The 22944-nt window shown below is 38.3% G+C and overlaps 1 protein-coding gene across 1 annotated transcript in view; it reads right to left on the bottom strand.

Annotated features, from left to right (window-relative positions):
* Positions 1-446: 446 nt before the first annotated feature.
* Positions 447-22944, bottom strand: part of SEC62 (SEC62 homolog, preprotein translocation factor) — a 43382-nt gene continuing 20884 nt past the window's right edge. Inside the window, exons 6-8 of the mRNA XM_003924954.4 lie at positions 22130-22190; positions 19421-19540; positions 447-4359 (exon numbers count right to left, since the gene is read on the bottom strand). Coding sequence (XP_003925003.1) covers positions 3890-4359; positions 19421-19540; positions 22130-22190 — 651 coding nt within the window. The 3' untranslated portion in view covers positions 447-3889. The remainder of the gene's footprint in view (positions 4360-19420; positions 19541-22129; positions 22191-22944) is intronic.

The following is a 22944-nucleotide window of genomic DNA, read 5'->3' as shown; positions in this document are numbered from 1 at the left end:
CAATAAGAAACAGATGGTTCTTTCATGATGATGTTATGAGGAGATATTACACAGAAGTATAGGTATAGGCTACCCACAGAGGAAACACAGTAGCTTCAGCAATTCCAGGATAGTGGCAGCAGAACTGACATCATCCTTGGCCAGAAAGGAAGAGTGCAGGGACTGGCAACCTGGAAAGCGGGGGAGGAGTTTGGGAGAAGTGACCTTTGAGTGCTGAGGCAGCCCCCCAACCCGGGGAGAAGAGCCAAGAAATAGGCACCCTACCATCTTCTGATGCCTGGTCAAGACACTCCTTGGCCAAACCCACTCAGAAGCCAGGAGGCATCGGAGGCATAGGAGTGGTCCATTCAGGTCAGCTTTGTGGGCGGAGAGCAGAGTGGAGCTGGAGGGGAAAAAGAGAGATCCTGCATATATGGGGAATTGCTGCCATAGCACTTAACACGCTATTTGATGGTGCAAGAGGGTAGAATTGTATTTTTATTCATTATTGTGCCTCGTAAAATTCTGGTACATGGTTAAGTGCTCAGTATTACTGAGTGAATAAACAGAGACCTGAAACAGTAAAAGCAAATTATCTACTACACAATTAGGAATTACTTTCAGACATAGGATATTTAAAATGTCACTCAAATACTGGAGCATGATTCAGCAATAAATTCTATTCTATAAACCAGGTAGATAAATGTCACAGCTTTAAAATATAGTTAAGTACAGTTGGTACGGTTGATCCTCATTATTCGCGGATTCCGTATTTGTGAATTTGCCTAACCTAAATTTTGCAGTGCAGCAGAAAACTTGCTGAGCTTGAACATATTCTCAGCTGAGGTTGAACAAGGCCATGTTCCAGCTCTCATACTGTAAATGTGTGTAAATGTGTCCTTTTTACTTGAACGCCACGGTTTTTGCTTTTTTCTTTTTTTTTTTTTTCTTTAATTTCACTGTTTAAAATGGCCCCCAAGCATAGTGCTAAGGGCAAAAAGCTGTTCCAAAGGGCAAAAAGGCTGTTATGTGCCTTATGAAGCTTGTGTGTTAGGTAAGCTTCATTCAGGCATGAGTTACAGTGTTGTTGGTCATGACTTCAGTGTTAATGAATCGACTGTATTAAGTAAAGTGTCTTTCCAACAGAAACTTACGTGCTGACTGCTTGATGAAAACGTGGCCAGCGGCTTGCGGAAGCTGAGCCCTGTATTTCCCCCCTCGGTTCCGTATTTGCTGATTCAGTGTTTGCAGTGAATTTATAGAACATAACTATCTTGAAAATGAGAATCAACCATACTTGCTGTTTTCCAGTTCCTAATAAAGATTTTAAAAAATTCAATTTACAAAAGACACAAGTTTTTTTTTTTTTTTGTCAGCAGCTAATTGATACTCATGATGTAAAACCAGGAGGGAGGAAACACCAAAATCCATCACCACTGCATAATTTCAACGTGATATATTAAAATTTATTACTTCCTGAAGAGTAGTCAACTAAATCTATATTATTTCATTAATGCTATCTAGGACATATGGTTTGAAAATTAAAGAATCCAGTAAGAGGGAAAAGGAAAAATACCTTATTTAATACATTGACTTTAAGAACAATCACATATGCATTATTCTTACTATCTGAATTTAGCCTCTGGTAAATTCAATCCTGCTTAGTTAGGCCAATTGATACCCTCTAAAATAAACCCTACATGATCAAAAAGCTTCGTGCTTCTACTTACAGCAGCATAGCAAATCTGAAGTTCTTTAAAAAAAAAAATCACCATTCTATTAACAATTATAAATAATTTTCCATGCTCTGGTACAAGAATATTTAATGTTAGCCAAGAAAGATAGCCATCTATTCCACTGAGGATTGTAATAGAGGCAGCCTTTGATTTTTATATTTGTTTAAAGTACACAACTTGAATAGTAAAATAGAAACTGAGCTGAAATTTCTAATTCATTTTCTAACCATAATAAGAATGATATTTTCCCCCAGGGATCACCAAATATTTATAAAAATTTGTACTAACATTCTGTAAGAATCCACACACATCAGTAAGAAGCTGACTTTCCTGATGGCCATGCTCCCAATGTCTTTAAGACTAGAACAAAGTACATACATTATAAAAAATTTCAGGATAAATATTGAGTGCCTGGGTATTATCAAAGAAAAGTAGAGGTGAATAAAATCATTTTCATTTCTGAAAAAACAGCACTTTTATACCCCAAAATAGGTATCAATGTTACTGGTGATGAAGAAACTCAGAAGCGATCATTATATATATGCTTACTGTGGAAATAAAGTAGCAGAGCTCTGCGAGTGGGAGGGGAAAATACCCAGGCACTTAATCAATGAACATTTGCTAAAAAGAAACTCTTAAAGTGATTGCAGCCTTGACATAGTTGCATTAACATCAAATAGCCATATTTCTGTCCACTTGCAGGGACTACTATAAAGAAGCAATCAAGCCATGTTTAATAAAATGTGTCAATGATACAAAAAACGTATTTTTCACAATTAGAAAAATTTAACATCTTTAATTCGAACACTTAGATGAGAAACAGCCTAAAGAAAAGACTTACATACACTACCTATTTAAACCACAAAGCAAAATGCTCTCACTGTGACTGAAGGAAAATCATTTAATATTCATTATTAGTTTATAAAAGTATAACTCCAAGGAATGATTATGCTCATAAGTAAACAAGAGTTTTCCAAAAGACTTGTAACTGAGATGTACAAGACATAAAATCAAACTGCAAAACTAGTTCGAAGCAATTAGAGTCCAATAGTTCTCTGTTTTATTATCTTTATTTTAAATTTGGTATTTTAGAATAGGAAATTATCTTTCACAGCAATGCCTCCTAGTCTGATAATACAGTATCTCATTTTTGAATGTAAAGATTTGAAATAAATCAAAATAAACATTAAGGCGTACAAAGCTACTTTAAGTCTGCTCTTATTTAATAAAGATCAGTTTTTGCTCATATTCAAAATACATGGAATGTTGGCACAAAACTGAAGCTGCTGTAGAAAGATCATAAATGTTGTGGGTTACTGAAACCTCCATTTCTCTAAAAACATATCCTTACATGGTCTTAATTTTATGAATTTAAGGGTTGAGAAATACCTAAATAATACGTAACAATTAAAATAAAATGTTTTATTTGTAAATTATGTACAGAATACACTTTACGTTACGACAACGAATTGGGAGGGAGGAAGGAGGGAGAGACATCACCTTCCAACCAGTGCTGTTCACTTTCTCTGTTGGAGATGACCATCTTTCTCTGAATCAGACGTACAAATCAGTGTGGATTTCCTACATTGGAAAAAGAATTTAGCTAAACTAGAAATGTTGCTGGATTGTTACTAGTTGGCTTGTTTCCATAAAACAGTTTTGAACTCTGCTAACTCAGAGTCTTAAGAAATTTCCTGGTATAATTTTATAATGAAAAATAAAAGCTTAACTATTAAGAACAATGAATTTATGCATCTTAAATAAACTGTGAAATGGCTACATAACTATGCATAATCTGAAATGTTGGAGTTTCTCTGTTCCTTTTAAAGTTATTTTTGATTAGTCTAACAGTAAAAAGCCATACAACTATCAAAAATGCCATTAATGTAAATTTAACTGTGGAAAGTACATATCTGATAACTGTCAAAATGAATGAGACCTACTTACTGTAAAATTATCAAATGGATAAAATGTATTAATGGCTTTAAACTGTACCAATAATAGTGCCAATATTCTATAAAATGAAGTACTGAATGTAACTGCTTGAATGTCAAATACATTTCAGTAAACAGAATTTAAAGAATGCTACAAATGCCATGTTTAATATAATAATCAGCCAACATAGAAAATCCAACCTCTTGTACTTAATTCATTCAGTCCCCAAATTAGTCAGATTATGATTTTTCATGTGAAGATTTAGGTGTTTCCCCATCACTGTCGTCTTCCTCCTCCTCTTCACAATCCCCATCTGTTTGCTGTTCCAGTTCCTCTTTTGTTATCATTTCAAAATCATTTCCATTTCCACTGCTGTGCTGGGATCGATCATCCTCCCTCCTGTCACTGTCCGTGTCTGAATGCCGCTCTCCTCCTGAGCCTTCCGTTCCATGATTTCCTGGTCCTACTTTTCCCTCCTCATCTTCCTTTTTCTCACTGTCTGACTTTTCCTCACTGTCGGACTTCTGCTGCTTTTTGGTTTCAGATTTCTCATCTTTCTTTAAGTCTGCTTTTGGTCCTTTGTATTCATGTGTGTACAGAGGCCTGAAGGAGTCAATGAAGCCCACATCAGCAGTCAGATTTGGCAAGAACCAAAAGTGGTGCCTTCCTCCAGTTATGAGCCAAATGATGAGAAACAGAATGCATCGAGCTGAGGGGAGAAACATTTCTCTAATTGAGTAATTCAGACACTGCCTCAGAGAGAATATTTGTTAATGAAAAGCTGGGAAAACAGTTTTATGATTTACATATTTCATACACCTTAAATACGAGTATTTAAATCCTGACTGGGAGTGCTAATCCCAGCTACTTGAGCCCAGGAGCTCAAAGCTGCAGTGAGCTACAGTGAGCTATAATTACACCACTGCATACTTGAAAACAACAAGAAATTTCCTGACTAGTGTAGCAGCTATCACAGTATTCTAGGGGCAGAACACTGCTACGAACTTGAGGACACAATGCAATAATGTCACTCTGAAAAAAATTACTTATTTTTTCCATCTGGGTGTTGTTTCATGGATATGCACCTCTGATTAATGTACTTGTGATACTATGCTTCAATACACATAGCAATCAGTTGGAAATTTAAGTATACATAAGATCATGGTGTAGGAAAAGAAGAATAAAATTAAATTATAAAAGATGTTTAGGAAGGAAGCCTTTAAGAAGGAAAAAGAAGGGCTGCATCATGACTTCCCAAGGCCCTAAACTGTTTTGCCTTTGTAAAGGACTTCTTCCACAAAAACTAAAAATTATATTTTCTATACATTTATGACCACATTTATGACCATATTTTCTTTTTTTCCTTGATTATCTTCATTTTATTTGTTTATTTTTATTTATTTATTTATTTATTTTTATTGCATTTTAGGTTTTGGGGTACATGTGAAGAACATGCAAGATTGTTGCATAGGTACACACATGACTATATTTTCTATACATTTGTATAAACACAAAAAAATACTGCATAGGCCGGGTGCGGTGGCTCACATCTGTAATCTTAGCACTATGGGAAGCCAAGGCAGGCACACCATGAGGTCAGGAGTTTGAGACCAGCCTGACCAACACGGTGAAACCCCGTCTCTACTTAAAAAAAAAATACAAAAATTAGCTGGGCATGGTGGTGTGTGCCTGTAATCCCAGCTACTCAGGAGGCTGAGGCAGGAGAATCCCTTGAACCTGGAAGGCAGAAGTTGCAGTGAGCCGAGATCTCGCCACTGTACTCCAGCCTGGGGGACAAAGCGACACTCCATCTCAAAAAATAAAATAATATATTGCAAAGGTTTACTATTACATACATGTATACACATTACTACTTCTGATTTAAAAGAAATAAAAATCAAAATATTTCTGTGGATCCCTGTATGTATCTTGGTCCAGGACACATGCTTACTCTGTCTAAAGTATAAATTATCCCTGGATAAAGAATCCCAGTATTAGAAAGTTTCCATCTTTTAATCCTTTTTGTCTTATTTATTTGTTGAGGACAACGTCTTAGTTGCCCAGGCTGGAGTGCAGTGGCACAATCATGACCTGCTGCTGCCTCAACCTCCTGGGCTCGTGATCCTCCCACCTCAACCTCTAAGTAGCAGGTACATGCCAACCATGCTCAGCTAATTTGTGTATTTTTTGTAGGGATAGGGTCTTGCCATGTTGCCCAGTCTGGTCTTGAACTCCTGGGCTCAAACTCCCAAAGTGCTAGGATTACAGGTATATATCTATCATCTATCTATCTAATCTCTCTCTCTCTCATCTACCTACCCTCCCTCTCTCTCTCTCTTTCTCTTCCCCTTTCTCTCCCCCGCCTCTTTCTCTCTCCCTACTTTTAGAGACAGGTTCTTGCTCTTTTTTTTTTTGAGACGGAGTTTCCCTCGTTACCCAGGCTGGAGTGCAATGGCGTGACCTCACCTCACCGCAACCTCCGCCTCCTGGGTTCAGGCAATTCTCCTGCCTCAGCCTCCTGAGTAGCTGGGATTATAGGCACGCGCCACCATGCCCAGCTAATGTTTTGTATTTTAGTAGAGACGGGGTTTCACCATGTTGACCAGGATGGTCTCCATCTCTTGACCTCGTGATCCACCCGCCTCAGCCTCCCAAAGTGCTGGGATTACAGGCTTGAGCCACTGCGCCCGGCTGGAGACAGGTTCTTGCTATGTTGTCCAGGCCAGTCTTGAACTCCTGGCTTTAGGCAATCCTCTCACCTCAGCCTCTCAAGTAGCTGGGATCACAGTTGTGAGCCACTAAACCTGATCTTTCTGTTTTATTAATTAGGTAAATTATATAATTTTTACTTTTTAAAGACTAATTCTCTCAATATTAGGAAAAATACAATGTTAATGAAAGCAAGAACACTTAAACACATAAGGTTTATTCTTTGATAATACTATATTATGATATAAAAATGGAATTTGAATTTTAAAATTTGTAGTAATGACTTCCACTATTGACTCTTACTGGTTCTCAAACTCAGACACACTGAAAAGCCTGATTAAAAGAGGTATGTGGGGAGAGGATCCAAGATGGCCAAATAGGAATAGCTCTGGATTGCAGTTCCCAGCAAAAACGCAGAGAGTGTGTCATCACTGCATTTCCAAACGAATTTTTACTGCCTACAGACCAGGAGATTCCCTGGTAGAAAAGCACCATGAGTCTCCAACACGGCTGTTTCAGCTGGCACAGCAGGTCTCCACACAAAAACTCACACAAATCCAGGTGCCATTTCAACTGGCGACTGGAATGCCTGAGAGACAGAGTCGCCCATTCAACTGAAAAAAAGGGGGCTGAAACAGGGAGCCAGGTGATCTGGCTCGGCTAGTCCCACCCCCACAAAGACCAGCGATCTGAAACGCTCTGGATTGAGAGTTTCACAGCAAGCACAGCTGGACCCGGGACAGTCCAGCTCTTTGGAGGGGAAGGGCGTCTGCCATTACCGAGGCAGTCTGTCATTACAGAGGTAGACTGCCATTACTGAAGCAGTTCTACCTATAATCCTATAAACAAAACTGGAAGTTTGCACAGCAGCTGGACAGAGCCCACAGCAGCTCAGCAACGCCTCTGCTGGCAGACTATGACTAGGCTACATTCTTGCTGGGCAGGGCATCTCTGAAAAAAAGGCAGCAAAATGACAGGACCTTATGGATAAAAAGCCCCACCTTCCCAGGACAGAGCACCCGGGAAAAAAAGGCGGTTATGAGTTCTGCTGCAGCAGATTTAAAAGTACATGCCCAGCAGCTCTGAACAGAATAACGGAGCTCACAGCTCAGCACTTCAGTTCCTATAAGGGACAGACTGTCTCCTCAACCAGCTCCCCGACCCCTGTATAACCAAAGAGTCACCTCATAAAGGAGAGCTCAGACTGACATCTGATGAGTATCCTTCTGGGACAAAGGTAACAGAAGAAGAAACTGGCAGCAACCCTTACAGTTCTGCAGCCACTGCAGGTGATCCCCAGGCAAGCAGGGTCTGGAGTGGACCTCCAGCAGTCCTACAGCAAGGCAGCCAGACTGTTAGAAGGAAAACTAAGAAACAGAAAGAAATAACTTCATCAGCAACAAAAAGGACGGCCACTCAGAGACCCCATCTGAAAGTCATCAACCACAAAGACCACAGGCAGATAAATCCACACAGATGGGAAGAAACCAGCGCAAAAAGGATGAAAATACCCAAAACCAGAATGCCTCTCCTCCTCCAAGGGATCACAACTCCTCACTAGCAAGGCTGGATGGAGAATGAGTGAGAACTGGATGGAGAATGAGTGAGAACTGACAGAAACAGGCTTCAGAAGGTGGATAATAACAAACTTCTCTGAGCTAAAAGAACATGTTCTAACCCAATGCAAAGAAACTAAGAACCTTGAAAAAAGGTTTGATGAAATGCTAGCGAGAATGAACAGCTTAGAGAGAAATACAAATGAATTCATGGAGCTGAAAAACACAACACGAGAACTTCGCAAGGCATACACAAGTTTCAATAGCCAAATCAACCAAGCAGAAGAAAAGATATCAGACATTGAAGATCAACTCAATGAAATAAAACGAGAAGGCAAGATTAGAAAAAAAAGAGTAAAAAGAAATGAACAAAGCCTCCAAGACATATGGATTATGTGAAAAGACCTAACCTATGTTTGGCAGGTGTACCTGAATGTGAGAGAGGGAATGAATCCAAGCTGGAAAACACTCTTCAGGATATTACCCAGGAAAACTTCCCCAACCTAGCAAGGCAGGCCAACATTCAAGTCCAGGAAATACAGAGACCACCACAAAGAAATTCCTCAAGAAGAGCAACACCCAAGGCACAAAATCATCAGATTCACCAGGGTTGAAATGAAGGAAAAAATGCTAAGGGCAGACAGAAAGTTGGGTTACCCACAAAAGGACGCTTATCAGACTCACAGAAGATCTCTCAGCAGAAACCCTACAAAAGTCAGAAGAGAGTGGGGGCTAATATTCAACATCCTTAAAGAAAAGAACTTTCAACCTAGAATTTCATATCCAGCCAAACTAAGCTTCATATGTGAAGGAGAAATAAAATCCTTTATGAAGAAGCAATTGCTGAGAGATTTCATCACCACCAGGCCTGCTTTACAAGAGCTCCTGAAAGACACACTAAACATAGAAAGGAACAACCAGTCCCAGCCACTCCAAAAACATACCAAATGGTAAAGAGCATCGACACAGTAAAGAAACTACATCAACTAACAGGCAAAACAACCAGCTAACATCAAAATGACAGGATCAAATTCACACATAACAATATTAACCTTAAATGTAAATGGGCTAAATGCACCAATAAAAAGACACAGACTGGCAAATTGGATAAAAAGTCAAAACTCATCGGTGTGCTGTATCCAGGAAACCCATCTCACATGCAAGGATACACACAGGCTCAAAATAAAGGGATGGAGGAAGATCTACTAAGCAAATGGAGAGCAAAAAAGAGCAGGAGTTGCAATCCTAGTCTCTGATAAAATAGACTTTAAACCAACAAAGAGCAAAAGAGACAAAGAAGGGCACTATATAATGGTAAAAGGATCAATGCAACAAGAAGAGCTAACGATCCTAAATATATATGCATCCAATATAGGAGCACCCAAATATATAAAGCAAGTATTTAATAACCTACGAAGAGATTTAGACTCCCACACAATAACAGTGGGAGACTTTAACACTCTACCATCAATATTAGACAGATCAACGAGAGAGAAAATTAACAAGGATATTCAGGACTTGAACTCAGACCTGGACCAAGCAAACCAAATAGACATTTACAGAACTCTACAACCCAAATCCACAGAATATACATTCTTCTCAGCACCACATCAAACCCACTCTAAAATTAACCACATAATTGGAAGTAAATCACTCCTCAGCAAATGCAAAAGAACAGAAATCATAACAGTCTCTCAGACCACAGTGCAATCAAATTAGAACTCAGAATTCAGAAACTAACTCAGAACCACACAACTTCATGGAGACTGAACAACTGGCTCTGGAATGTTGACTGGATAAACAATGAAATGAAGGCAGAAATAAAGATGCTCTTTGAAACCAATGAGAACGAAGAAACAACATACCAGAATCTCTGGGACACATTTAAGCAGTGTCTAGAGGAAAATTTATACCAATAAATGCCCATGTGAGAAGCAAGGAAAGATATAAAATCAACACCCTATCGTCCAAATTGAAAGAGCTAGAGGAGCAAGATTAAAAAAACTCAAAAGCTAGCAGAAGACAAGAAATAACTAAGATCAGAGCAGAACTGAAGGAGACAGACACAAAAAATCAATACATCCAGGAGCTGGTTTTTTGAAAAGACCAACAAAATAGATAGACTGCTAGCCAGATTAATAAAAAAGAAAAGAGAGAAGAATCAAATAGATGCAATAAAAAATGATAAAGGGGATATCACCACTGATTCCACAGAAATACAAACCACCATCAGAGATTACTACAAACAACTAAGCACATAAACCAGTAAACCTGTAAGAAATGGATAAATTCCTGGACACCTGCACTCTCCCAAGCCTAAATCAGAAAGAAGTTGAAACCCTGAATAGACCAATAACAAGGGCTAAAGTTGAGGCAGCAATTAATAGCCAACCAACCAAAAAAAGCCCAGGTCCAGATGGGTTCGCAGCCAAATTCTACCAGACATACAAAGAGGAGCTGGTACCACTCTTTCTGAAACTATTCCAAACAATCCAAAAAGAGGGAATCCTCCCCAAATCATTCTATGAGACCAAAATCATCCTGATACTAAAACCCAGCAGAGGCTCAACAAAAAAAGAAAACTTCAGGCCAATATCCATGATGAACATAGATGCAAAAATCTTCAATCAAATACTGGCAAACCGATTGCAACAACACATCAAAAAGCTTATCCATCACAATCAAGTAGACTTCATCCCGGGGATGCAAGGCTGGTTCAACATATGCAAGTCTATAAACGTAATTCACCATATAAACAGAACCAAAGACAAAAACCACATGACTATCTCAATAGATGCAGAGAAGGCCTTTGACAAATTCAACAGTGCTTTACGCTAAAAACTCTCAATAAACTAGGTATTGGTGGAATGTATCTCAAAATAATAAAAGCTATTTATGAAAAAACCCACAGCCAATATCATACTGAATGGGCAAAAACTGGAAGCATTCCCTTGAAAACCTGGCACTAGACAAGGATGCCCTCTCTCAACATTCCTATTCAATATAGTATTGCAAGTTCTAGGCAGAGCAATTAGGCAAGAAAAAGAAATAAAGGGTATTCAATTAGGAAAGGAGGAAGTCAAATTGTTTCTATGTGCAGATGACGTGATTGTATATTTAGAAGTCCCTTTTGTCTCAGCCCAAAATCTCCTTAAACTAATAAGCAACTTCAGCAAAGTCTCAGGATACAAAATCAATGTGCAAAAATCACAAGCATTCCTACACACCAATAACAGACTTAAAGGGAGCCAAATCAAGAACAAACTGCCATTCAGAATTGCTACAAAGAGAATAAAATACCTAAGAATACAACTAACAAAGGATGTAAAGGACCTCTTCAAGGAGAACTACAAACCACTGCTCAAGGAAATAAGAGAGGACACAAACAGATGGAGAAACATTCCATGCTCACGGTTAGGAAGAATCAATACTGTGACAACGGCCATAATGCCCAAAGTAATTTATAGTTTCAACACTATCCCCATCAAGCTACCTATGACCCTCTTCACAGAACTGGAAAAAACCACCTCAAACTTCATATGGAACTAAAAGAGAGCCTGCGTAGCCGAGACAATTCTAAGCAAAAAGAACAAAGTTGGAGGCATCACGCTACCTGACTTTATACTACCAGGCTACAGTAATCAAAACAGCATGGTACTGGTGCCAAAACAGAGATATAGACCAATGAAACAGAACAGGGGCCTCGGAGGCAACGCCACACATCTACAACCATCTGTCAAACCTGATAAAAACAAGCAATGGGGAAAGGATTCCCTGTTTAATAAATGGTGTTTGGAAAACTGGCTAGCCATGTGTAGAAAGCAGAAACTGGACCCCTTCCTGACACCTTACACTAAAATTAACTCCAGATGGATTAAAGACTTAAAAGATAAGACCTAACACCATAAAAATGTTAGAAGAAAACCTAGGCAAAACCATCCAGGACATAGGCATAGGCAAGGACTTCATAACTAAAACACCAAAAGCATTGGCAACAAAAGCCAAAATAGACAAATGGGATCTAATTAAACTCCAGAGCTTCTGTACAGCAAAAGAAACAATCATTAGAGTGAACCGGCAACCAACAGAATGGTAAAAAATTTTTGCAATCTACCCATCTGACAAAGGACTTATTCCAAAATCTACAAAGAACTAAAACAGATTTATAAGAAAACAAACAAATCCATTCAAAAGTGGGCAAAGGATATGAACAGACACTTTTCCAAAGAAGACTTATATGAGGCCAACAAACATATGAAAAAATGCTCATCATCACTGGTCATTAGAGAAATGCAAATCAAAACTACACTGAGATACCATCTCACACCAGTTAGAATGGCAATTAAAAAGTCTGGAGACAACATAGATTCTGGAGAGGATGTGGAGAAACAAGAACACTTTTACACTGTTGGTGGGAGTGTTAAAATTAGTTCAGCCACTGTGGAAGACAGTGTGGCAATTCCTCAAGGACCTAGAAATAGAAATTCCATTTGAACTAGCAATCCCATTACTGAGTATATACCCAAAGGATTATAAATCGTTCTATTATAAGGACACATGCACACCTATGTTCACTGCAGCACCATTTACAATAGCAAAGACTTGGAACCAATCCAAATGCCCATCAATGATAGACTGGACAGGGAAAATGTGGCACATATACACCATGGAATACTACGCAGCCATAAAAAACAATGAGTTCGTGTCCTCTGTAGGGACATGGCTGAACCTGGAAACCATCATTCTCAGCAAACTGACAGAGGAACAGAGAATCAAGCACTGCATGTTCTCGTTCACAGGCGGGTATTGAACAGTGAGAACACATGGACACAGAGAGGGGAGCATCACACACTGGGGTCTGTTGGGGGGGACCAAGGGAGGGACAGCGGGGGATATGGAGTTGGGAAGGTATAACATGGGGAGAAATGACAAATATAGGTGATGCGGACGGAGGCAGCAAACTACATTGCCATTTATGTACCTATGCAACAATCCTGCATGTTCTTTACATGTATCCCAGAATGTAAAATGCAATAAAAAAAAATTGTAGTAATGAGTTATCACAAACCCCAATATTTAGTTTTCTCTAAATTTACCAATTATGCAGACCTGACTGATTTCTCCTATTTTTTAAAAGGTAATGATGATTATGTGAATGTTACAGACTAACCAATTATGACAGGATTTTTTTTTTAGATAATTCTAACATTGTTTTCATAGAAAACCTGAAAAAAGCTCACCTGTGTATCTTCCATTATTTTGCTTTGTATAAATGGAAAAAAAGTTATAGCTGTTTTGTCTTTTTTAAATAGCCGTTTTTATTTTTACAAGAATGTAAATATTCTGAAAGACTCCTATATACATTAGAATCTTCTGTGGTATAAACAGAAAAGGTAAATATGCTTAAAATTATAATTTAAGAATAATCCACTGAGATAATGAATTTAAAGAGGCTGTACATTTTTTTTCTCCAATTATGAGGCTATGATAGGTTTTATAGGATTGTAAGGCAGATGGTTCTTAATATGAAATCTTGTATTAAACCAAAGAAAAAGCAATATAGAAATGGCACAAATAAAGTCTAATTTCTTATCACATACAAATGATATGGAAGAATGTTCATGTTTTGCAGTTTTTGCTATGTGGCACTAGATTACCGAGAGTGAAAAGGGAAGAATTTTGGGGAAGCTGTGACATGTACTATAATACCATTCCTATACTAAAAGTGACAGATTTTAGAAAAGTGCCAAAGGTCTTATTTTAAATGGCAATATTAAACAACGGATATTCAAAGAAATGTCAAATATAATTATAACCAATATATAATACTTCAAGACCCTGACTCTTAAAAATAAATTAGCTGGGCATGGCAGCATGCTCCTATAGTCAGTCCCAGCTACTCAGGAGGCTGAGGTGGGAGGATTGCTTGAGCCCAGGAGTTCGAGGGTACAATGAGCTACAATTCTGCCAGGTACTTTACCTTGGGCAACAGAGCAAGACCCTGTCTTCATATATATATATATATATATATATATAGAGAGAGAGAGAGAGAGAGAGAGACTTCATAGTATGCATATATATATATGGGAGACATATATATATATATATAGAGAGAGAGAGAGACTTGATAGTTTGCATATATATATATATATATATATATATATATATATATATATATACAGAGAGAGAGACTTCAAAGCATAATATATAAGAAATATCTAATTATTTGAAAGTATATTTGGAATTGCATTTTCTAAGAGAATCAACATAAAATGTTGGGTTTGTTTCCCAGTATAATTCAAAAGACTATTTGGTTCATAATGCATATTTTAATCCACAACATATTTACAACAAAAATTTATTTAAAAGGACTATTGAAGAAACAATATTTTAAACAGCAACTATGTAATAACCATAAACTATTGTGAACACTGTTTTAATTTAAAAATAAGCAAGTAGAATAATTCTACTCAGTGGGGCTAAACCTTTGCTAAAAATTTCCAAGGAGTTTCTAAATTTCAGGGATTTGAAAGGCAAAAAGCACCAATTTTATTATGCCTAATGTCAGATCAAAGTTTTTTTTCCTTCTTGATACAGGTATTACACTGACACTAAATTCAAGCAGGCTTAGATGTTATTTCTTGGCCTGCAAATTTGCCTATGTTCCATGTTAAAAGCAGCAGGGGATTTTTCTGCTGCTAGAGGTTACTAAGCCAAAGGAAGGAGGCTGGGCATGATGACTCACACCTGTAAATCTCAGCACTTACGGAGACTGTGGTGGACGGATCACCTAAGGTCAGGAGTTTGAGACTAGCCTGGCCAACATGGTGAAACCCTGTCTCTACTAAAAATATAAAAATTGACGAGTTCACAGCTGAATTCTACCAGAGGTACAAAGAGGAGTTGGTAGCATTCCTTCTGAAACGATTCCAAACAATGGAAAAAAGAGAATGGTAACCAAAGCCAAAATTGTCAAATGAAATCTAATTAAACTAAAGAGCTTCTGTACAGCAAAAGAAACTATCATGAGAGTGAACAGGCAACCTACTGAACAGGAGAAAAATTTTGCAATCTACCCATCGGACAAAGTACTAATTATCCAGAATCTACAAAGAACTTAAACAAATTTATGCTGGGCACGGTGGCTCAAGCCTGTAATCCGAGCACTTTGGGAGGCCAAGGTTGGGGGGATCACAAGGTCAAGAGATCGAGGCCATCCTGGTCAACATGGTGAAACCCTGTCTCTACTAAAAATACAAAAAATTAGCTGGGCAGTGGCGCGTGCCTGTAATCCCAGCTACTCAGGAGGCTGAGGTAGGAGAATTGCCTGAACCCAGGAGGCGGAGGTTGCGGTGAGCCGAGATCGTGCCATTGCACTCCAGCCTGGGTAACAAGAGCGAAACTCCGTCTCAAAAAAAAAAAAAGAAAAAAGAAAAGTTCAAATCCTTTGACTCAACAATTATTCTAAGAAATTTGTCCTGGCCGGGCGCGGTGGCTCAAGCCTGTAATCCCAGCACTTTGGGAGGCCGAGGCGGGTGGATCACGAGGTCAAGAGATGGAGACCATCCTGGTCAACATGGTGAAACCCCGTCTCTACTAAAAATACAAAAAATTAGCTGGGCATTGTGGCGCGTGCCTGTAATCCCAGCTACTCAGGAGGCTGAGGCAGGAGAATTGCCTGAACCCAGGAGGCGGAGGTTGCGGTGAGCCGAGATCGTGCCATTGCACTCCAGCCTGGGTAACAAGAGCGGAACTCCGTCTCAAAAAAAAAATTATAAGACAAAAATAACAACCCCATCAGAAAGTGGGCAAAGGATATGAACAGACATTTCTGTAAAGGAGACATTTATGCAGCCAACAAACATGAAAAAAAAAAAAAAGCTCATCATCACTGGTCACTAGAGAAATGCAAATCAAAACCACAATGAGATACCACCTCGTGCCAGTTAGAACAGCAATTATTAAAAAATCTGGAGACAACAAATAGTTGGAGAGGATGTGGAGAAACAGGAACGCTTTTACACTGTTGGTGGGAGTGTAAATTAGTTCAACCATTGTGGAAGACAGTGTGGTGATTCCTAAAGGATCTAGAACTAGAAATACCATTTGACCCAGTAATCCCATTACTGGGTATATACCCAAAGGATTATAAATCATTCTATTATAAAGACACATGCATCATATGTTTACTGCAGCACTGCTCACAACAGCAAAGACTTGGAACCAACCCAAATGCCCATCAATGATAGACTGAATAAGGAAAATGTGGCACACATACACCATGGAATACTATGTAGCCATAAAAAAGGGTAAGTTCATGTCCTTTGCAGGGACATGGATGAACCTAGGAACCATCATTCTCAGCAAACTAACACAAGAACAGAAAACCAAACACTGCATGTTCTCACTCATAAATGGGAATTGAACAATGAGAACACATGGACACAGGGAGAGTAACATCACACACCGGGGTCTGTTGGGTGGTAGGGGGCTAGGGGAGGGATAGCATTAGGAGAAATACCTAATGTAGACGACGGGATGATAGATGCAGCAAACCACCACGGCACGTGTATAACTATGCACGTTCTGCACATGTACCCCAGAACTTAAAGTATAATAATAATAAAAAAAAAATAAGGTGAAAAAAATACAAAAATTAGCTGAGTGTGGTGGTGGGCACCTATAGTCCCAGCTACTGGGGAAGCTGAGGCAGGAGAATCACTTGAACTCAGGAGGCGGAGGTTGCAGTGAGCCAAGATTGTACCATTGTACTCCAGCCTGGGCCACAACAGTGAGACTCCATCTCAAAATAAATAAATAAACTAAATAACTAAATAAGATAGAGGAAGAAAATAATAATAGGAGGGTGGAGAAGGCTTCACTCTGTCAGGAATCATAGAGAAGTAAAGGTCCGTAACAGTAATGGACTGAAGAAAGATATTGGATAAGCTCTTGGTGGCACCAATCCAGGATACCTTAATGGGCAGTGTGAAGGATGTATAAAGGGAAATTCCTTGGGGCCATAGGAGTAATGCTTTATAATGCACCCAGTGCAGATGATTCGATTGTATCCACTAACAATATATATAGGTCAATAATGTGGGTTTTTTTTTTCTTTCTTTTATAAAGAAATATTCCTGTGTCTTGGCAAAAAAGTTGATTTGCCTTTTGGAGAAAATAATCAGAACTTCATAGCATATGCTAACATAATTCAATATAATTAAAATTTAATGTAGGTAAATCATATGCTACATTATTAGATGGCCTTAGATAAGCTGAGAAAAATTCATGTATCTTTCCCAAGATGAAAAGTTACAACTCCCCAGTCTCTATGGCAAATTTTCAAGGACTAGGATTTTAAGTAAAATATTTGTTGATTTTTTTCCTGGATAAAGTAACATGTTCACTGTAGGAAAACAGACAAATGTAAATTAAAAAGTTAAAATAATAATTGTCACCATTATTCACATTTGGATGCATTTCCTTCCAATCAACCCTCTCTGGCCTTTGATTATTACCATTAAAAAAAAATTTCCTGGCCAGGTGCGGTGGCTCAAGCCTGTAATCCCAGCACTTTGGGGGCCGAGGTGGGTGGATCACGAGGTCAAGAGATCGAGACCATCCTGGTCAACATGGTGAAACCCCGACTCTACTAAAAATACAAAAAAATTAGCTGGGCATGGTGGTGCATGCCTGTAATCCCAGCTACTCAGGAGGCTGAGGCAGGAGAATTGCCTGAACCCAGGAGGCGGAGGTTGCAGTGAGCCCAGATCGCGCCATTGCACTCCAGCCTGGGTAACAAGAGCGAAACTCTGTCTTAAAAAAAAAAAAAATTTCCTTAAAGAAGGGAAAAATACCTCACTATTTTAATTTCATTGTTTAATTACTAGTGATGAGCATTTTTACGTATTTATATTTGTTTTTTATTCCCTCTCCTAAAGAATGAAAGGGTGTTGGTACCTTTGTCATTTAATATTCCAGTCCTCTTATCAACTGGTATGAGTAAATGAGAATTGTAATCTTTTGCCAGTCTCTCAGTTTGTGCTTGTTTTTAATTTTGTCTGTTTGATATGACAGGGTCTCTTTTATTCTTATGTGATGGAAATTTACTAGCCTTTTTTGATATTTTTATATTGCTTTTTTTTTGGAGACAGAGTCTCACTCTGTCACCCGGGCTGGAGTGCAGTGGCATGATCTCAGCTCACTGCAAGCTTTGCCTCCCGGGTTCAAGTGATTCTCCTGCCTCAGCCTCTCAAGCAGCTGAAATTACAGGCGTATGCCACCACGCCCAACTAATTTTTGTATTTTTAGTAGAGATGGGGTTTTACCATGTTTGCCAGGCTGGTCTTGAACTCCTGACCTCAGGTGATCCACCCACCTCCGCCTCCCAAACTATTGGGATTATAGGTGTGAGTCACCATGCCTGGCCTACACTGCTTTTTAATCTATGAAAGATGGCCAGATGTGGGGTCATTATTATAATCTCAGCACTCTGGGGGACAATACTGGAGGATCGCTTGAAGCCAGGAGGTCAAGACCGGCCTGGGCAAAATGATACCCTATCTCCCTCATACCCCGCTAAAAAGCCAGGCATGATTGCACGCACCAGCATTCCTTGCTACTTGGGAGGCTGAGGCAGGAGGACTGCTTGAGCCCAGGAGTTCAAGGCTGCAATGAGCTATGATCTCGCCACTACACTTCAGCCTGGGTGACAGAGCAAGACCCTTCCTCTAAACAAATAAACTATGAAAGATTCCAATCATCCAGAAATGTGGAAAATTCATTTACTTATAATTTCCTACTTGATTTTTAAAACATTAACTCCTTATTGCATCTAGTATTTTGGTACCTGGGTGAAAGTTACTGATTTTCCCCCAAATGGCAAATCAACTGTTTAGAACCATTTATTAAATATATGCATAGATTATTTAGTAGATGTTTCATTTTTTTCTAAGTCAAAATTAAAACATGTTTTACTCAAAGTACTACGTTCAATAAATGACCACTGGAAAAATATTAAAAGCCTTTGCTGTAACAAATTTTTAAAGTGTACCTATTTGCAAATTAAGATATAATAATGTACAGTATATTTCAAAACAACTAAGTAAATTTCAAATGTTTCACAATGGTAGGCAAGAAAAGTGATTAGCCTGATTTAATCATTCAACATTGTACACATACACCAAAATATCACACTGTACCCCAAAAATGTACACAATTACAATTTGTCAATAAAAAAATAATCTTAATAATTTAAAAACATTTTAAAAAGATGTAATAAATCCTTTTTCTGCAGACGAAACAGATCTAATCAAGTCTGAGTTTTGAGATTTGACTCAGAAAGTAGGATCATATACCTCTTGATTTATTTCCATTAATCTTTCTTAAGCTTTACTGAAGCTCCAAACTGCAGTCCAACTGCTCAATACCAACCTTCTTGAGGTCAGTTTTATAATAATACTTACCAACAGCACGTGAGGTCAGTTTTAAAATAACAATACTTACCAACAGCAAGGAGAAGAATGCTGGCTACAAAACAGCCTGCACCCACACTGAGGTAATAAACACCTACTCTCATTTCTGCTGGCCAAAGAGGGAAGAGGGTGGCCGCTATTACTGCAATCACTGGAACAAGAAATGACAAAGTTAAACTTTTAGAATAAAAACATAAATGGCATGGCTGCAATTACAGTGAACTTATCCCTGAGGGAAAAACTGAAAAACATAAACATATTAAAATATAAAATCGTCATTGTTATAGGTAAAAAATGGTCAATTATGAGCAATTTCGTATTGTTCAACCTAACATTTTATACTGCTTTTAAACTAGTTTTAGTGTAAATTACATATTAGAAAAATAAGCTGTGTAGAAATTCAAAACTGCTGTCTTCTTAATTTATCAACTGCTCCCATTTTCAAGCTATATCTATCTTATTTTAAAAATATTTAGATAAAATGCCTACTAAGGGAGCTAAAAGAAACAGCAGAACAAACAAACCTAACAAAAACTGATTTCCAAGACCCCTCTCTGAAGAGTCTTCTTTTCAGATGGAGCTCTGACATCCACAAACTGAAAAAGATTCCCAGGTGATTCCACTACAGATGTTTTTCTGGTACTTAGGGAAACTGTTTACAAGTATCTCCAGTTTTTTTTTTGCAAGTAAACTGAGGACACAAAGAATTATAAGAAATTAGAAGCCTGGTTATTAGTTCTTTAGAGTAAGACCAGGGTTAAAATTCTAGCTCTATGACTTATAAGCTAAGTAACCCTACGCAAGTTACTTAACTCTTTGATGCTAAGTTACCTTATATTTAACAAGTGTCTGTTCCTATTTTTAAAAGGTTCTTGTGAGGATGAAATGATATACTGTATGTAAAATATCTAGCAAAGCCACTAGTACTCTATTATAAAAGAGTTATTTTGGTTTTTGCTTGTTTTTTGAAACAGGGTTTCACTCTGTCACCCAGGCTGGAGTGCGGTGGCATGATCTAGGCTCACCACAGCCTCAACCTCCTGAACTTAGGTGATCCTCCCACCTCAGCATTCTAAGTAGTTGGGATTATAGGTGGGACCCACCAAGAGTGGCTAATTTTTTAAAATTTTTTGTAGAGACAAGGTTTAGCCCATGTTGCCCAGGCTGGTTTTGAACTCTTGTACTCAAGCCATCTCCCTGCCTTTGCCTCCTAAAGTGTTAGGATTACAGGTGTAAGCCACTGAGCGCAGCCTAAAAGAGTTATTTTTAATGGGATCCTATGGTATCATATTGACCAGGCTCTTTTAAACTACTATCTTTTTTTTTTTTTTCAATTTGTTAAATAATTATTTCCCCACAAAACTCCTAGAATATATATCGTTAAAAAAAACAAATCAACTGTAATCCCAGCACTTTGGGACAATCAGACAAATGCCCAGGAGCTCAAGAGCAGCCTGGGCAACATGGTGAAACGCCACCTCTACAAAAAAAAATAGAAAAATTAGCTGGGTGTGGTGGAGTGTACCTCTAGTTACAGCTATGCAGCAGGCTGATGTGGGAGGCCCCTGACCCCAGCATTTCAAGGCTGCAGTGAGCCATGACTGTGCCACTGCATTCCAGCCTGGGTGACAGGAATGAAATCCGGTCACAAACAAACAAATCAAAAGGTATAGAGAAAATTAAGTCTTCACGGAATTCTTATTCCACCTCCCAGAGGTTAAGTACTATTAGACTTACCTGTATTCTCAGAGACTGCCTACATGTAATTAACTACCTACAGGAACTTTTTTCCTAAATAAATGTGCTTCTACTATCCTTAATCTTCTCTTCATTTTTATCTATTCTAGCTATAATACCCTTGCACAGGTACATTTGTACAACTGTGATTACAGTATAAATGCCTTAAAGTGGAATTTATTAGGTCAAATGGTATAATAACAAGCATTTCAAATTTGAAAGATATCTGCTAGATTATACTCAAGTATAGTCTAAAAGGATTTGGATAAAAACAGATAATGTGTCAATGCACACAGTTTGTGAAACTGTACGGGAACAGCCATGGAATTATTTACTAAAATTGCTGGGTCATTGTTAACACCAGGCATCCTCAAACTTTTTACACAGGGGGCCAGTTCACTGTCCCTCAGACCGTTGGAGGGCTGCCACATACTGTGCTCCTCTCACTGAACACCAATGAAAGAGGTGCCCCTTCCTGAAGTGCGGGGCGGGGGGCCGGATAAATGGACTCAGGGGGCCGCATGCGGCCTGCGGGCTGTAGTTTGGGGACGCCTGGTTAACACATATAAAATTTCAAAGACACTGACAAACTGTCCATCACAAAAACTAAAACAATGGACATAACCTGTCAATTGTTACAGTGTTGATTTTTTTCTAAGACCTTTATGTCAAGCTTTGCAAGCCTCTTAATCATTATAGCTTTAATTTGTATATATTATGAGTATGATTAAGTATCACTCAGAATGATTGGTCACTGCATTTCTTTATCTGTTAACTACCTTGACCATTTTTCTATTAGTTTGTTAATCTCTTAAAAGATCTTTGTTTTTATGTGTTGCAAATATTTTCCTTATTTTATCATTTATCTTCTGACTTTATTAAAGTATTTTTAAAATGACAACGATTTTATGTTAAATTTAGGAACACTTTCTTTTATAGTATGTGCATGTTGTTTTTTAAATCTTAGATTGCACTTTAAAACTACTAACATCTCATTACTTACCAAGAATTAATCCCATGACAAATGTTTTAAAGTGAACTGGGTCATAGATCCATACATATACCTAGAAGAATCAAGAAACCTCAGTGCTTAAAAGTTCTAATGTCACATAACCTGACAAAAACAAGCAATGGGGAAAGGACTCCCTGTTTAATAAATGGTGTTGGGAAAACTGGCTAGCCATGTGCAGAAAGCAGAAACAGGACCCCTTCCTGACACCTTACACCAAAATTAACTCCAGATGGATTAAAGACTTAAACATCAGACCTAATACCATAAAAACCTTAGAAGAAAATCTAGGCAAAACCATTCAGGACATAGGTGTAGGCAAGGACTTCATGACCAAAACGCCAAAAGCAATGGCAACAAAAGCCAAAATAGACAAATGGGACCTAATCAAACTCCACAGCTTCTGCACAGCAAAAGAAACAGTCAGTAGAGTGAATCGGCAACCAACAGAATGGGAAAAAATTTTTGCAGTCTACCCATCTGACAAGGGGCTGATATCCAGAATTTACAAAGAACTAAAGCAGATCTACAAGAAAAAAACAAACAAGCCCATTCAAAAATGGGCAAAGGATATGAACAGATACTTTACAAAAGAAGACATACAGGAGGCCAACAAACATATGAAAAAATGCTCATCATCACTGGTCATCAGAGAAATGCAAATCAAAACCACATTGAGATACCATCTCACACCAGTTAGAATGGCGATCATTAAAAAATCAGGAAACAACAGATGCTGGAGAGGATGTGGAGAAATAGGAACACTTTTACACTGTTGGTGGGAATGTAAATTAATTCAACCATTGTGG

Source organism: Saimiri boliviensis, chromosome 9, assembly GCF_048565385.1.
Source record: "Saimiri boliviensis isolate mSaiBol1 chromosome 9, mSaiBol1.pri, whole genome shotgun sequence".
Lineage (NCBI taxonomy): Eukaryota > Metazoa > Chordata > Mammalia > Primates > Cebidae > Saimiri > Saimiri boliviensis.
The sequence above is the reverse complement of the archived record's forward strand: the minus strand, read 5'-3'. Positions and strand labels throughout refer to the sequence as shown.